The sequence below is a fragment of the Corapipo altera genome, unplaced genomic scaffold, assembly GCF_003945725.1.
Source record: "Corapipo altera isolate COAL_440 unplaced genomic scaffold, ASM394572v1 23, whole genome shotgun sequence".
Lineage (NCBI taxonomy): Eukaryota > Metazoa > Chordata > Aves > Passeriformes > Pipridae > Corapipo > Corapipo altera.
This window is the reverse complement of record NW_020884878.1, coordinates 17,362,728-17,377,993: the sequence shown is the minus strand read 5'-3', so window position 1 is coordinate 17,377,993 and position 15,266 is coordinate 17,362,728. Positions and strand designations below refer to the sequence as shown.

The 15,266-nt window shown below is 44.3% G+C and overlaps 1 protein-coding gene across 8 annotated transcripts in view; it reads left to right on the top strand.

Annotated features, from left to right (window-relative positions):
• Positions 1-15,266, top strand: part of ADCK1 (aarF domain containing kinase 1) — a 79,622-nt gene that overhangs the window by 15,483 nt on the left and 48,873 nt on the right. For all 8 annotated transcript variants that reach the window (XM_027638124.1, XM_027638125.1, XM_027638129.1 and 5 more), the window contains one exon: positions 14,350-14,553. In XM_027638124.1, coding sequence (XP_027493925.1) covers positions 14,350-14,553 — 204 coding nt within the window. The remainder of the gene's footprint in view (positions 1-14,349; positions 14,554-15,266) is intronic.

Below are 15,266 nucleotides of genomic sequence, written 5' to 3'. Positions count from 1 at the left end.
CTTGAAGATGAGGTGGCTGCAACTTCATGCATGGAAGGGGCTCCCAGAAGCTGGTACCGCTTGTCTCCCTGACTGGCAAGGTTAGATCCACTGCAACTTTTCTTGACTTCCACTCTCCCCAAAGGCTGCAGGCTGGGGACTGAATCTGTATCAGGAGTGAGGATGATGTTTAATTCTTTTAAACCTATGTTTTGATTTTAGGGTAGCAAGTGCTTGGTAATGTGGTTGAGGACTGAGCAAAATAGATGCAGAAGTAGCTTCATGTGTGCATCTCTCCTGGTGTATCCCCATCTGAACTCATACAGTTTCCCACACTCGCCCTGCACAGCTGACCTCTGTTCACTTGCGCTGCCATCCTCTACCGGGCCTGAATCAGCTTCCTGCTTCCTCCAGCTCTGCCCTTACCTCTCCCCACTGGTGCCTCAGCCCTGGCTACCACTTCCCTGACCCCCCACCGTGCTGCTGGTAGATTGGATACAGGTTTACCCCACCTGGCCTTGCATTCCTTAGTAATTTATGGGGGAAAGATTTGCCAGGATCTTAATTTTCTGAGAGAACTAAGACCCAGGTGCCAAACCCAGGCAGGACAGCTCTCCCAGGCAGGACAGCTCTCCCAGGCAGGACAGCTCTCCCAGGCAGGACAGCTCTCAGGCTGTGGTTTTGCACACTTGTGTCAATGACAGCCAAGACAGCAGGTTTCCCCTTCCTATTCCCTTTCTGGAATAGGATTCCTAGATCTGGCAGAGCTTGGTACTCATCTGAGGAGGTGAGCTCCACGCTGTGAATGCCTTAGCTTCATTCCTGGAAATCTCACACCAGAAACAGTCAGATGTCAGGTCCCGTAACATGCTGAAATCCAATGAGCTCACAACCCAAGGAACTCTTCCATTTACAAACAGCCAAGAAACCCATTGTATTTCATATTAGTTTGGATAGTATGGAAAAACTAATACAGACATGAATTTTATTTGAAGGATACTAAATTTAGATAAAGCAACGAGAAAGAAGTCAAGCTCTGTCCTTTTGCAAAATCTTTGAAATGGTGGGATATATGCATAGGCAATAAAGTTCCTTTAAATAGTGCTCACTGCTTAAAATTGTTGGACATATGTGTAGTAAATTAAAGAAGCAGCATTGTATCAATAAGACCATTTCCTCACATGACCCCCATCCCAATGGCAGATGCCCCTCCTTCCACCTGCATTGCTCAACAAATTTCATCTCAAGAGGGGAAATGAATTCTTAGTTGCAACATGCCTAGTAATTAACCGCACTGTAATTCTGATGTGCAGTGCTGTCACCCACCATCAGGTGGGAGTGGAAACGGCACTACATTTTGTTGATGGTTGAACATTTGTTTTCCCCATCATTTTGACACCAGAGGTAATTGCCATTCCTGAAATATTCTCTCACTACTGTTACAAAGCAACTGTTCGGGACAAACTAATTATGAAGGATCTTGTTATGACAGATTAATAGGCCAACAGAGGAGATTTCTTTTTCTTCTTTTAGGCAAATGAACAGTAAAATCTAGCGGCTCCCATACAACTGCTAGAAACACATGCTTCTCTGTAAGCCAACATATTTTTTTGGAGATGGGGGATTTGCAAAAGTAGGACTAGAGTATAGAATGGATTTCCAAGCATGCTTTTATTGAGCTTTTGGTTTCCCAATATTATGTCCCAAAATGAGCTTGAGTCTAGGCATTGCCATATGGAAGGGAGGTCTTCATGGTTAGTATTGGACCAGTGTCTTCTCTCTGCATCATGGTTGAGCAGTGTCATGAAGGCTTGGAAGTGAGGAGTGCCGGACTTGTGGATTTTATGGATTTTAGAACAAGACGCAATCATTATCTGGACTACTTTATTGCCACTAAGGGTTCTCTCTATCAAGGAGGTCAAATCTGATGGGCTGGTTGAGTTCCAAGTGGCCAGTGATGTTCCACCTGCTCATGTCCCCCTGGAAGTTGCAGACTACCTGCTCCAAGTTATTCTTGTGGGGTGCTTTCTGGGAACTGTTGTGGTGTGGCCCAAAGATGGCTGCCTTCCTATAGTAGAGGGGATTGTGGCACCTTGCCTCCCCATGACTGAAGGCTTTGTATTTCTCATTACTGTGTTTAGAAGGTCACCCAAGGTATGTGTAATCGGGACAGCAATCCACATAGACTTGGTAACTGTGCTTTCAAAGAGGCACTGTATATACAGGTATGTATCTCATAGCCGACTGGCTACTATGGGATGCTAGTGAATGCCAGGTGTTGATGAGCAAACAGTTAAGAAGGAGCCAATTTTAGGCTTCAGAATAGGCATAATGTAGATTTAAAGAAGCTCCACCACAGGCCTGTTCATGTTACCAGCTTTGCCTTGATGTCTCACTCAAGTCTCACTCACTCAAGTCAGGCAGTAGTCACTCATCAAAGGATCTCTGTAGTTAGGACTGAGTTCCATCTTACCATCTCCAGCCAAGTGCTTGTCCCTGCAGCACTCTGTCCCCGTCCAGAAAGGGAGCCAATCTTCAGTGGTAATCAATGCACAGCTCCCTTCCGTGCCATAATCTCCTTAATGAGAGAACAGTGAAGCTCCACTCTTTTCCAGAGACCAAATCAAAACCATGTTTACCCCATTTTCCATCTTCTCCTGCCTGCTGACACCAACTCCCAGTTTCACTGTGACTTCATTCTTCTTCATGGGATCTCTATCTCTCTGTGAAATATGTAAATGCTTTAATATTAAATATTTGAGGCTAGATGTCATAGATAGCATTGGTTTTGGATTACTAGCATCTGATTTCATTTCTTTGCTTTATATCCATCTTGTGTTGTGCTAATTCTCTGTGGTCCTTTTTGGCATGCAAATTTTGTCTTTGGGAATATACACAGTGCTGACTGTACTTTGCCAGCAAGGTCTGATTCTTTGGAGGATCTTTGTCAGTATTATTGTTCTGTCAGGTTTTGCACCAATTGCCTTCTGTCTTGAGTTAACTGTTTGCCTTTAGCCAAGGCTAGACATTAGCCATCTTTGACTAGCCTGTCAAAGGAGATTGGCTCTTGCCTGTTATCTCCAGTGCAGTGTCATCTTTGGATTTTCATGTCCAGTATTAGCCTTTTGTACTATATTCTCCCCATTCTGCAAAGCAGTGTTAACTTTTGTCAGATTCAGACTGAAACATCTGGATTCCTAGATGGTGCTTTTGTTTTAAAATTGTGGCAAATGCTACCCAATATGCAGCTTTCTCCCCACTAAAGTTGTGAGTAGTGATGGACTAGGCTTCCCTTACCCTGCCCTTTGGGGTACTTGCACAGGAGAGCTGTGGTAATAAGCATCTTTTAAATCAAGAAAAACCACCCTAGATTTTTACTCGATAAAGCGCCTTTCCTGATGTTTGTAGTTGTTTCTCTGGAAGGATGGAGGATAAACATAGGGATGTCCCTTCACAGGCAATAGTGCAGAAATCTATTCTATAATATTGTAGACTGAACCACTCTTAAATATTGACCAGAAACACTGATCCTGGATGAGATCAGTAACCTGCAGGTGGAGGCTTTCTGCTCCTTTTCTTCTTGTCTGTATGCACAGCTCCCCATATACTGGTAAAGTTTTCTGTTGCACCCAATTCCTTGTAAATAAAGTAATGACTGACAGTGAGATAACAGGTGGAAGGACACTGTTTCCTTAAAATTAGAGTGTGACAAGACATCCAACAGCTTTACTGACTATTTTACTTTAGGTTCTTATGTTTGGCATTTACAAATGTAGCATCCCTGCCTCATGGATGCTCATTCATCTCTAAGATGAGAGGGAAAACTCAACAACTGGCAATGGTAAGGGCAAAATGTTGAATATATAATTGTATATAAAGATGATCTCAGTTTTAGTCCCCTCACAACATTGGTGAGGCACAGCCAAGTGCAGGGGAGGCATGTACAGTGTTGTTCATTGTGATACCAGCTGCAGTAAAGGGAGTTGCCTCTGGTACTGCTGGGGGTAATTCCTTCTGCTTATTGTGGGAGCAAAAGCAATCTACTCTGGATAATGAATAATCAACATGCGGTCTCACCCGGGCTCCTTTTGTTCATCTCAGTTTGGTACCATGTCAGATATTTATCTTTTACTTCATTAAACTGCTATCTCTTGCTATTTTAAAGTGATCCTCTCAAAGCCAATGTAGGTTCTCTCTCTTCCTTGTGTTTCCAGCATCCATAACGATTCAGTAGCCCAAATGCTGCCTTCAGTGGCCCCACAAAGCCAATTTTTTCCAGATTCCCCTTCCCTTAACACCTGCAGAAACCTATTGTTTTCAGTGAGAAAGCACAGGAGTGGCTGCAAGGAAGGATCTGACCTTCTAATTGCAGTTTAACAAGTCTATTGATTGTATATGAATCAGAAGGGACACCAGCTCAGCCTCCCATACTGGTGACATTGCTGGGATGCTAATGGACACCAGCTGTCTTTCTTGGTATGGAGCTGTGTAGTGTCAACTAGATGAAAAAGCTGGAGTTATTTATATATATTTTTTCACTGAAGTCAACAGCTCTGACTGATACCCTAAAGGGAACAGACCTGCTGAGTAACAAGGGAACATTCTGTGTTTGTTTTGGTTTTTTTTTCAACATAGGCACTTTTAAAAGTAGAACTGCACTTTGCCATTGGTGATGACTTACTGGCACTCTCTGTTGGATGTGGTGCTGTGACAGTCACTGCAGTTTTTTGGAATTGACAGTGTAATCCCATCGTTGTTATCTTTCTTGACTTCCTTGTCAATCCAACTTAATCACTTATAGGTATTTCATGTGTTACTGTCTCCTTTCTCTTCAGGCATCCTGTTCCGGTGGGAAGAGGTCTGTACTTTAAAGGTCAGAGCTTCTCAGATTAAAGAAGGGGAAAGGAATCTGCCTCTGTGGGTTTGGTAAGGGGCTGTACTCTTTTTAGAGAGACTGCAAATGGAAACCCTTCTTTCTGGGTTCTGTCACCCAGCTGAATGCTGGCGTGTCCGCATGGCTGTAAGAGAGGGAGCCTGCTTGATCTGCTCCTGTGGCCGTTGGAGTGACCTGTCAGGAGAGGAGTTGCATATGTACAAGGGGGAGAAGCTGCTGCTGCACGATTTAATCGCCTGACGTTGACTCAGATAGGTCTTGACTGGAGGTCAGCTGTGACGTGCAGCTGGTAGGGTGGGATTCAACTGTTGGGAAGAGAAAAATGTCAGCCCACATTCTTCAGTGTTGACAAAGTGGATGTGACTATTTCTCCCCTCCAGCTGCAACGGCTGCCTCTGCGCGTCCTTCTTTTCTGCACACCCACAGTAAGAGAGCAGACTGTGTGGAGCTACCCTGTCTTGACCCTCAGCTGCTGAACTAGATGAGACTTAGTTGAGCTTTCTCAATCTTTTCTTTGGTGCTTGGGCCATGCATCCTGATAAAACTTATCTTTCAGTGTCTTTCAGTGTATCTTTTGTCTGTTTGGGCTTCCTGTAGAGTCCATGGCTTTTCCAGCTCCATTTTATTGTAGGATGGATTGTGGGGACTAAGGGAAGAGGCTGTCAGATCTCCATCTTCATTCCTGCTGCTAGGATCCTTCACTTAGCTTTGAAGTTATAGCCATAACTGTATGAGCTTCAGTGACAGCTAATTCCTACTGTGGCTTTGTTGGAGCTCTTCTCCCCACCCTCCCCATGGAGGAAGACCATCCCTCATTTCCTTTCCAATGTCTCCTTACATGGACATAGCTGTCTGGGGAGTGTTCTCCCTTCAGGTCACTTTTACTGCACAACATTGTCTCTTGCTGTTTAGTCAGTAGTCTGTGGTTTCTGCAGAGTGTGTCAGCAGCTCCTGTTTAGGGAACACTCTTGAATGTAACACACATCTTAGTTGATATTGTTTCTTACAGCAACTGAAAATAGCAATTGGAACAGGGCTTAGTAGGACTGATGGCTGAGAGCCCCCACCACAGCTAAGCACAACTCCATTTAAGATGGTGTCTTTATAGCACTCATGTTGTTTTCACTGGCATCCCACATGGTCTAATCCAAGCTGAGCTGAATTAATTTTATTAGCCAAATTTTGAGAGATGCTGTGTCAAATTTATTATCATTTCACCTGCCTCCTTAACAGGAGCTGCAGGCACTGTGATCAATGGATCAAGACATGCGCCTAATTTCATTGCAGCTTCTGTAAATGTCTCAGTGCCTTCTGCAGATGTGCTGTTGAATTACTTTCTGTCCTCCTTGGGTTCTCTGCAATGGAGCACAGGACAGATATGGTTGTATACCAGGACAACAAGGCACTGAGTGCAGTTTTGTGAACCTGCTGCCTTTGCAAGTATTATACATCTGTGTATACATGTGTCTGGTCCTTCTGTCTTGTGCAAATCTGATCTGATCTTACCCTCATATGTAAGTACCATTCATATTAATGTATATGCCCCACAAGAGCCAGTGTGAAGGACCTGTTGAACAGTCAGAGGGTGAAACAGCCTCAAGAGCAGAACCTTGTTCAATGAAGGTGATGTCTGTGGGTGTAGGGGACTCAGCTTGACTCTCAGATTCCTTTATTCAACAGTTAGATCTGGAACTAGTAGTGGGAGAGAATATACAGGTAATGCTGTAGGCACAGAAGTGCTACAGCCCAGTTATTTCAGAATGTTATTTCCCTTTATGTCTGACCAGCCCTTCCCTGTGCTCCTTGTTCTCCCAGCTCAGGATACTTACACAGAATAGTGCATTATATCACAGAGGTGTCTAGAGGGGAAACAGCTGCTCTCTTCTGATTTTTATCCTGAACTGCCCCACAGATAACTAATTGCAGCTCAGTTGCTTCTATTAGCTATTTACCTAAAATTGAGCTGGCTAATGAAAATGTTTCTAATTAATACGAGGCAGATTAAAACTCATTACAGCAAGGTCGTCAGTAATGAGAGATAATCAGAGCACAAATGACCGAGCTTGGAGTAAAATGAAGATGGAACACAAGCAGGCAATTGGTGCTGGTTGTGTTTGCACCAGCCAGCAAGGGCAGGGTTCAGCAAGGTGACTGCTGGTGCTCTGTGCTGCAGTTGAGTGACCCTGCTTCCTCCTCTCCAGAGCAGCTTGAGGAGTAACTGGCTGAAGAGGTGGACCTCAGCCTAGCGTAAATGTGTCCTGAACCAAGTGACATCTCAGAATAGGGGTTTGTTGCTAGGCCACCCTTTAGTCACCTGTATGAACCAAGTTGTGAATCAGGGTATTAGCGGGAAGACTGTGGGCATAGGTGGGAGGTCAGTGTCCGTGTGTACTTGTGTGTGGAAATTCAGAGTCCTGGTGGCTTGGAAGGTGGGAACTTGCATATCTGCTCAGCATAAAATGTGTTGGCCTAGGTTTGGAAAAATCCCTTGTGATCTCCAGGGAAGTTTTGCACAATTCATGAAATGTGTTTGCTTTAAATTCAGCTGCTTGTAGCACTGCTGATGTAAGGCCACAGCACCAACACCAGATTTCAGCTGTCTGACACAGGCTTACTGTGTATATCCTTCCATTAGTACAGAGTTTATTGGCCATCCTGCTAACTGTGCGACTCCTTGTTTCTGTGCTTGTGAAACTGAGAAGTTAAGAAATTGCCACATTATTCTGGGGGATCATCTCCATCCTTTATCCTTTCCAAGCTATAAAGCTTTCTTTCTCACTTCCTTTCTGTCCCACTGCCAACGAACTGTTGTGCCAGAATTTCTGAAGGATCTTGATTGGGTTATACATAACTTACACAAATAATGAATTTTTAGGTAGTGAGGTACATTGCACCAGTTGTTCCAATTCCAAAGACATGGATATGTCTATCAGCAGCCATATGATCAGCTAGTATTAGTGTAAGGAAACGTTTGAATGGGAAATATCTAGTGTGCTTAGGAATGAGCTTTTGTAAAAGGTAAGTAGGAAAGATAATACAAAAAGGAAGCAATAACAATTCCATTTAGAGTTGTGTGTCTCCCTGTAGCATCCCTGCTGTCAGTCAGTTTGATGACCAGGCTGATAGTGTTAGTGAAGGCTATAGTAGTTTATATTAACTGTATGCTTATTCAGATTTGTAGGAAGAGGAGATAACAGCCCCTTAGACACAACTACACTCTTATTGAAATGGGCTCTAGGTTTTGTATTGGTGTTCTTAAAGCACCAAGTACCCTATTCACATCATTGGTAGCTGTATCCTCTCTAAACCTTTCCTGTTTTATTGGCCATTGATTTCAGTTTCTCATTGCATTAAATTGAGGTGGACATCCTTTCACATTCCTCTCTGGTTTGTGTTGTCCTGAGTCATCTAAAGCTCTTCTGTAGTTTTACCAGTTGTGTGCATATGGCCCTGTCATTATCAGGGGTGGAAGAGAAAAGGACTATGACCGGGTTTCTTTCCTATCTTCTCTGACATGTCTTCTCTCCCTCTCCAGCTTACTGTGTTTTGGGGATACCCACCACAAAGGTGTGATAACATCCTCTCTTCCCTCTGTAGGGAGTCCAAGGGACAGCCTGGCTATTCCAGGCCAGTCTCCTGCTACTGCAGGCATTCCTGGAAGAGCTTTCTTGTCCAGGATGTCTGACAGCATATATGCTTGGGATGCTCCCACCCACTGTGTGCCACAAGGCTCTTCCCTGAATCCCAAGGGCTAAATGTGAAAGACCATAAGCAGCAGTTCTGCTGTTCTGTGGGAAGAAAACAAGAGTCAGTCACCAATATCCCAAGTCCTTGCAATGGCAGGTAACTTAGTAAATATGGGAGATCCTTGGAAACAGGTTAACCACAGCAGAAGATTTAACCATAATTTGGGAGCTGGATACACCAAATAGGTTCTTTAAAGATTCTAATAATGCACCCTGTTTGCATTCTGTCTCTCACTGTGGCCAGAGAGTAGGGTAATTTCTGTCTTGATGCCTTGAGCAAGAGTGTGTAAAGCCCTTCAGACATTTTATTACCTGTAATGTTCTTATGAGTCTGTAAAATGGGGAATAGGGATCCTAAGTTTTGTAAAGAGCTTTGTAAAAGCACTTTTAGAGATGAAAAGCTCCGTATAAAATCAGGTATGGTTGTTTTATCATAGATATCCAAAGATTTCCTCAGTTCCATTAAGCTTTGGCTTCTCTGTCCTGTGACAGTGAGTGCCACTGGTTAATGCTGTATTGTGCAAAATGGGATGTAAAAATGTGTAACCTTGCAGCCATCTACACTGAGGGTGATTTCCAGATATGTTGATTGTTCACCTATCTTTGGTAGGGACATGGCAGGGCTTATTTTTCCATGGTGGTGAATAATATCTGTTGCATCTTGTGGAGTTTTTGTCACTGCACTGTTCTCTCCTTTGCCAGATCACTATCAGGGAAATTAAACCTTGGTGTAAGAACAGGTGAAATGGGACACTCTGCTGTTTGTTTTTGACAGGAATGCAGGTCAACCCATTTATAGTAGAGAGCTTTTTCTGCCTTCTGGGCACCACCTGGACCTGTTTACCTTTTTATCATGGTTCTCTGTTGCCAGTGCTAGTTTAGCCTTACTGGAAATAACAACGATGCAGATGCTAAGATAGACAGGGTTTCTGCAGTATCATCTGGTCTGAAAGAGCTCAGAGCAGGTTGAAATGAAGCTGTGGTGAAACCATCGCTAAATGTTGCAGCCTTGTCCTAACTGGAAAGTCTCCCACTGCTGCTGTCCATAGTGCTGGGCTTTTGAGCTGGGAATGGGTTAAAACAAGTGATGTTCTTGCATCTCCAGTAATTACTGAATTTTCTTTTCACTCTTTGTAAGGAAATTTATTGAAAGCCACTTGAAAGTCCCAATAAATATCTCTTTGCTATTGACCATTGTATTAACATCTTTACAGTATTTTAATGGACTGGTGAAGAACGATTTTGTTCCCGTCAAAATCCCTGTTGGCTTATTTTTTCAGTCATATCACATTTACCTAGATGATTTTTAGTACTCTCTGTAATTATTGTCTCAACTAATTTAGTTGATACAGAAATAAAGCTTGCAGGACTATAATTTCCCAGTTTAGTCTGGATTTTCCTTAAAAGCAGGGCAACACTTATTCCCTTTCAGTCCTCTGGAAGTTAATGGTTTTAATGTGAGGTCTCCTTTTTATTATAATTATTAACTTTTCAGCTACTTTTTGCATTAATCTCTAATTTTTATATGATTGAAGTTTTCAAGGTATTTTCTGGAGATACTTTTCTTGAAATACTGTCTTGGACAATGTATCTCCACTGTAAGCAGCGATGGGAAGGCTCCTCCTCAGCATCCTACTCCATGCAAGGAACTGCCTGCAGCAGAAGTACCTGCTTTCCCTTGCTCAAGCTGGGAGTAGGTGGGATGTGAGCGGGCACCACATGGTGCAGAGCTGTTCCTGCTCACCTGTATGAGAGCGATCTCCAATATGGAGGTGTGAGGAGGAGCAGCTTTTCAAACCCTGTCCTCTGGGCAAAATCCAGCATGGTGTCCTTTGTGAGATGTCTGTGTTTACAGTGTTCCTGAAGGCAACAGTCATCACCAGAATTTTCTGGTAACTTGTTTGTTATGACTTTGACTAATTGCATTTCAAATTTTCTCTCTGCATTCCTAATCCTCATTTCACGTTTTGCCAACTAAGACTATGCCCTTCAGAGTTGGGATAACTTTTCTGAAACATTTCATGTGAGGAGTGGCTTCCACCACTTAGTTTACTTTCTTTAGTGGCCTTTCTGAGCCCTTTTGCCATCAGGTCTGTCACCAGATGCTGAAATTTTCACTGATATATTTTAACCGGTATTTATTTTCTTCTAAATTAATTCCTTTATTTTAAGACCTGATTAACATCTGCCAATTTATGGTACCTACACATCTGATGTTCTGAAGAGCAGTTCTTTGCCAATGTCTCTGTGAATATAGGCTCCTTGAAAAGCATCCAAATGACTTGAGAAGCCAGGTCTGCTTATACATTCCTGGGTAAATTAAAAAGTACTGCTTTGCAACTCTGCTTGCTGAGCATGTGCTTCATGCTAGAGGTGCCTCCTCTCCATAGCTGACAGTTGTTACTTTCACAGTTTTAATAGTCAATCCCAATCTACCCAGAGTTTAGGTAAACTACGTGAGTCTGATAGCCATGCTGTGAGCCAATGTAGAATTTGTCCTGCTGAAATCTGGGGAAGGGGTTTAAGACAGAAAGAGATGCCCATGTGGACTGAGGAAAGAGACATATACACAGACAGCATTTGTGATCTGAAGGGCTTCCTGAGGGAATCTTATTCTTGATATTTCTCAGTACATGAAATGCTTCCTTTCTCTGCAGTGTGCTCCTAGGCATGATACATACAAGCAGATTCGTATAAAACTATCTGTTGTTTTCAGTGCTTTTTGCTGATAAAAAGAGTCTTTGAAGTATTGCTTGTGCAACAAAGAGCAGTATCTTGTGAGATTTTTTGAAGAAAAGTTCTGATTCATTCTGGGATTCCATCTAACTTGTATCTTCTCCAGGGTAGAATGGAAACGTGGGTCAACAGTGTTGGGTGCTGTAGTAAGAATGTGACACTCTTATTTTGCCTATGATGAGGGAAATGTCATCTATCAGAGAAAAAAATGCTGCATCTGGACTGTGACCTAGCATGGGGAGAACCAAGAAATTAATAGATAGCATTAGGAATACTTTCGTGCTAAAAACCCTGACCTGGTTGATAAGAAAAGAGACCTTAAAAGCTTCATTCACAGTCCTGCTTCATGCTCACTGTACTTCTGTCTCTAATGCAGACTGGAGTTTTGTAAATATAGGGCTGCATAGATAGATTTCCTCCTTCTGAGACAAGTTGCCTGGCCATCTTCTGTCTCTCTAGCAGGTGCAGGAGCTGGCATTCCCTGATCCAGCCAGCCAGCCAGGGCAGCTGTCTCTTAGGAGTCGTAGCCAAGCCAGTTGAGAGAGCATGGTGGAGGATGCTGTGCATGGGGATTTTGTTCTGTTTTGTTCCTAGAGCCCTTTGTAAGGATCCTCTTGTCTCTCCTGGCCTGGACTGCTGTGTCCATAAGACCACTCATATTCTCAGCAGTGTGGATAAGTTTGGGAAGGCCAGAATTTCCTCTCGGCTTGTGCTAGAGGAAAGGAGCTATTTCTGCCTCCTTCTCAGCAGTGACCAATATGAAGATACGCTCTGTATCTAAGCGTGCCTACAACCAGTTGCATTTTTAGCTACATGAGTTTTCCATTCTGTTTTTTGAATCTCCCTTGGTGATCCATGTGGGATGGGTAGTGCATTGGAGCCAGCACATCTGCCCTGAGCTGGGTGCCCAGCCTGACACCCATCACTGTGCTGCAGCCCCAGGGTTGCTGCTGCTCTGCCCTAAGCCATACTGCAGCCTGGAGTCATTTGATGGGCTCCTCTGTGCCTGTGGGAGGTCACAGGGCTCTGTGCTGAGCTCAGTGCTGGGTTTTTGGAATACATCTGCAAGGAGCCTTGCCCCTGTTTCCTGCTGTGCCTTTGGCTATGCCTGCCCAACACCTTGAGGGGAGGTGGCTGGCCACCACTCCCCTTGCCCTTCACTGCTGGCAGGGGGTTTCCTCCACAGCTGGAGGCAGTGGGCAGAGGGTGGTAATTTGAGCTGCATAAAAACTATTTCCCTGTAATGGGCTGCACTCACAGTACTGTGACAAACTACCCAGCTGCTCTGACTCCCTCTCTCCCACTGCCTTTCTCTTTCATCGCATTACTCCCTCTCTGGTTTACTTGCTTTTTCATCTACTTTCACAGCTTCCTTTCCTTGTTCCCTTTTGGTCTGCTTTTGCCACCACTACACACAGGGGAGGCGAGTAGGGAAAGAGCCAGTGCAGAGGCTTGTTACAGAGGAGCTGTTGTAAAATACAGGACAATAATGTAGGAGACTTCAGGCATGCTCATGGATGTTATTTGCTGCCTATGTATTTTCAGGTGTTTTTGAACCAGCAGTATACTGGGTGAAGCTCACTCACCTAGCATGAGTTACACTTGCCTGTGTGCCTCCACCTAGGAAAGTGTGTGCATGCATCAGACTGTCAAGTCTCATGCTGAGTGTGAGACTTGCACATTAGGCTTTCTCCTCACACTCCCCTAGGCCTGTGTTTTGTGCACTTGCAGCTCAGCACCCAGTCTGTCCTCTGACATGTTCCCAAATGTGGGACACTCATGGCACCGCTTTGCAAGAGGGCAAAACCAGCCACTGAATGCGGTGGGGGTGTGTGGTGTTCATGAATGTTTGTTGTGTTGTTCCTTTCTGCCATGTACTTTGAGGCTTTTGGTGCAGCCCCTCACCACAGAGTTTCGGGCAGATGAGGACTGCAGACACAGGATTTGACCTTCAATGACTTCTGACGCAGAAGCCAGAGGAATTGGGAGCCTGCATGCAGATAGGTGTCAAGCGTTAACAGAAGATGGGTGCACAGTTATTTTTTGTTATTGATTTGCTTAGGTTTTATTAATGTATCAGAGTAAACTTATCTGAAGTTCATTAAATATTCAATATAGCTGTGTCCTTGTCAGAAGGCTTTTCTAGTGAGAGTAATAAAGACAGAATAAATCACTGTCACTGAAGGATGTGGTGGCTGGCCTATTCTTGAGGAGCAAAATGAACCCCAAGAGCTAAAATTCAGACCAGGCAAGTGGTTGGTGATGAATTTTGTCATTTGGTAGTTGCATTTTGGCCATGGTGAGCATAGCTGGCAAGTCTTCTAATTCTTAGTTGCTCAAACCATTGTCACTGCAGACTTTATTGGCAATGTAAGCAGTAAGCCCAAGACCTGGCTGGACTGAAGGGGTGTAATTTCCCCTTGTGTATGTCTGAGTGAGGTGAGGGAGATGAAGGACTGCCCACATACTGTCCTCACTGCCAAATAGACATCTGTAATTTTGATTTTTAACAGACTCTTCTTCCAAGTTCCTGAAATTTTCTGGGATGGTATCTGTGGTTTTCCTCTCACTTTAATTCTCTGCACTCACACTATGAGTCTAGCATAATAGTTGTGGTACTGACTTTTGTCTTTTGACGAGGGATTCCCAAACTGTGCATCATAGTGATGTATGACAGCGTCAAAAATAATGCTGCCCTATGGCTAGCCATCTTATTCTCTGCAAGGATGAGCCAAAAACTAATGTGCTGTCGCTGATCATGGTGCCTGTACAAACAAGTGTCAAAGCCCTTTATACTCTGGAGCATCTTGTCCCGGTCTGGTTCAGCCCAGCCAGAGTCCTAATACTTAACCAACACGTTAGATGATGATGCCCAAAATGAAGAAAGGAAATCCTTGGTCTGCTTAAATACTGGACAAATAAAAGATACGTGTGTGGGCATGTGCGTGTAGCAGACAGCAGAAGGGCTTGGCTGATGTTCTGGTCTCTTCGCAGGTGCACTTGCGCTCTGCTGAGCGCCTCCGGGAGTTGTGCTGCTCCAACCGAGGCACCTTCATCAAGGTGGGACAGCATCTGGGAGCGCTTGACTACCTGCTGCCTGAGGAGTACACCCGCACCCTCAAAGTGCTGCACAGCCAGGCCCCACAGAGCACCAGACAGGAGATTGAGCAAGTTATCCGTGAAGATCTGGGCAAAGAGGTAGGGTCAGCCATAGCCTGTGTTGGCTTCTCCGGTCTTAGCAAGCCCTAGGCAGCTAGAGGAAGGAAAACTGGTAGTTCTCAGTTGTAAGAGATACCAACGGGAGATACCTCTTCCTTGGCTCTGAGAGAATGCCACACGAATTTTCCCTGTCCATCAATGGGCATTATTGGCAAGCTTAGGTAAGAAGAAGATAACAGAGGAGTGTGAAAGCTGCCAGGTGAAAGTGGCAGGACTCAGCAGAGCAGTGAAGTCTATATGCCAAGACAACAGGGTAGCTGGAGGTCAGAGTGGAGGGCTGTCTGCCACACTGAGGGGTGGAAGCTGAAGGTATTGATGTTCAGGACAAAGATATATTGGCAGAACTCTGTGAGGGATGACTGCTCTCCCCTGGCTGCACTAGACCAATTCCAGCTAGCACTGACAGCCCTTTAGTTTCTCAAGCCCCTAATTAACCCCCAAAGAAAATAATAGCATAAATCACTTTTGGTGCTGCAGTCAGGTAATGCAGTAGCCCACAAGTCAGTGCCACCATTAACCCTTAGCAGCCCACAGCACTGAGATCAGTAGACAGGTGCCTGTGTTCATTAGACATAAGGGAAGTAACCACAGTAAATTAGAGAGAGTGTTCTGCTACTTTGCATCTTGCCCCTTACAAGAAGAGGTCCCCTCACACTCCAGCCCAGGTTGAGGAGAGGCATTTCAAGGATCAC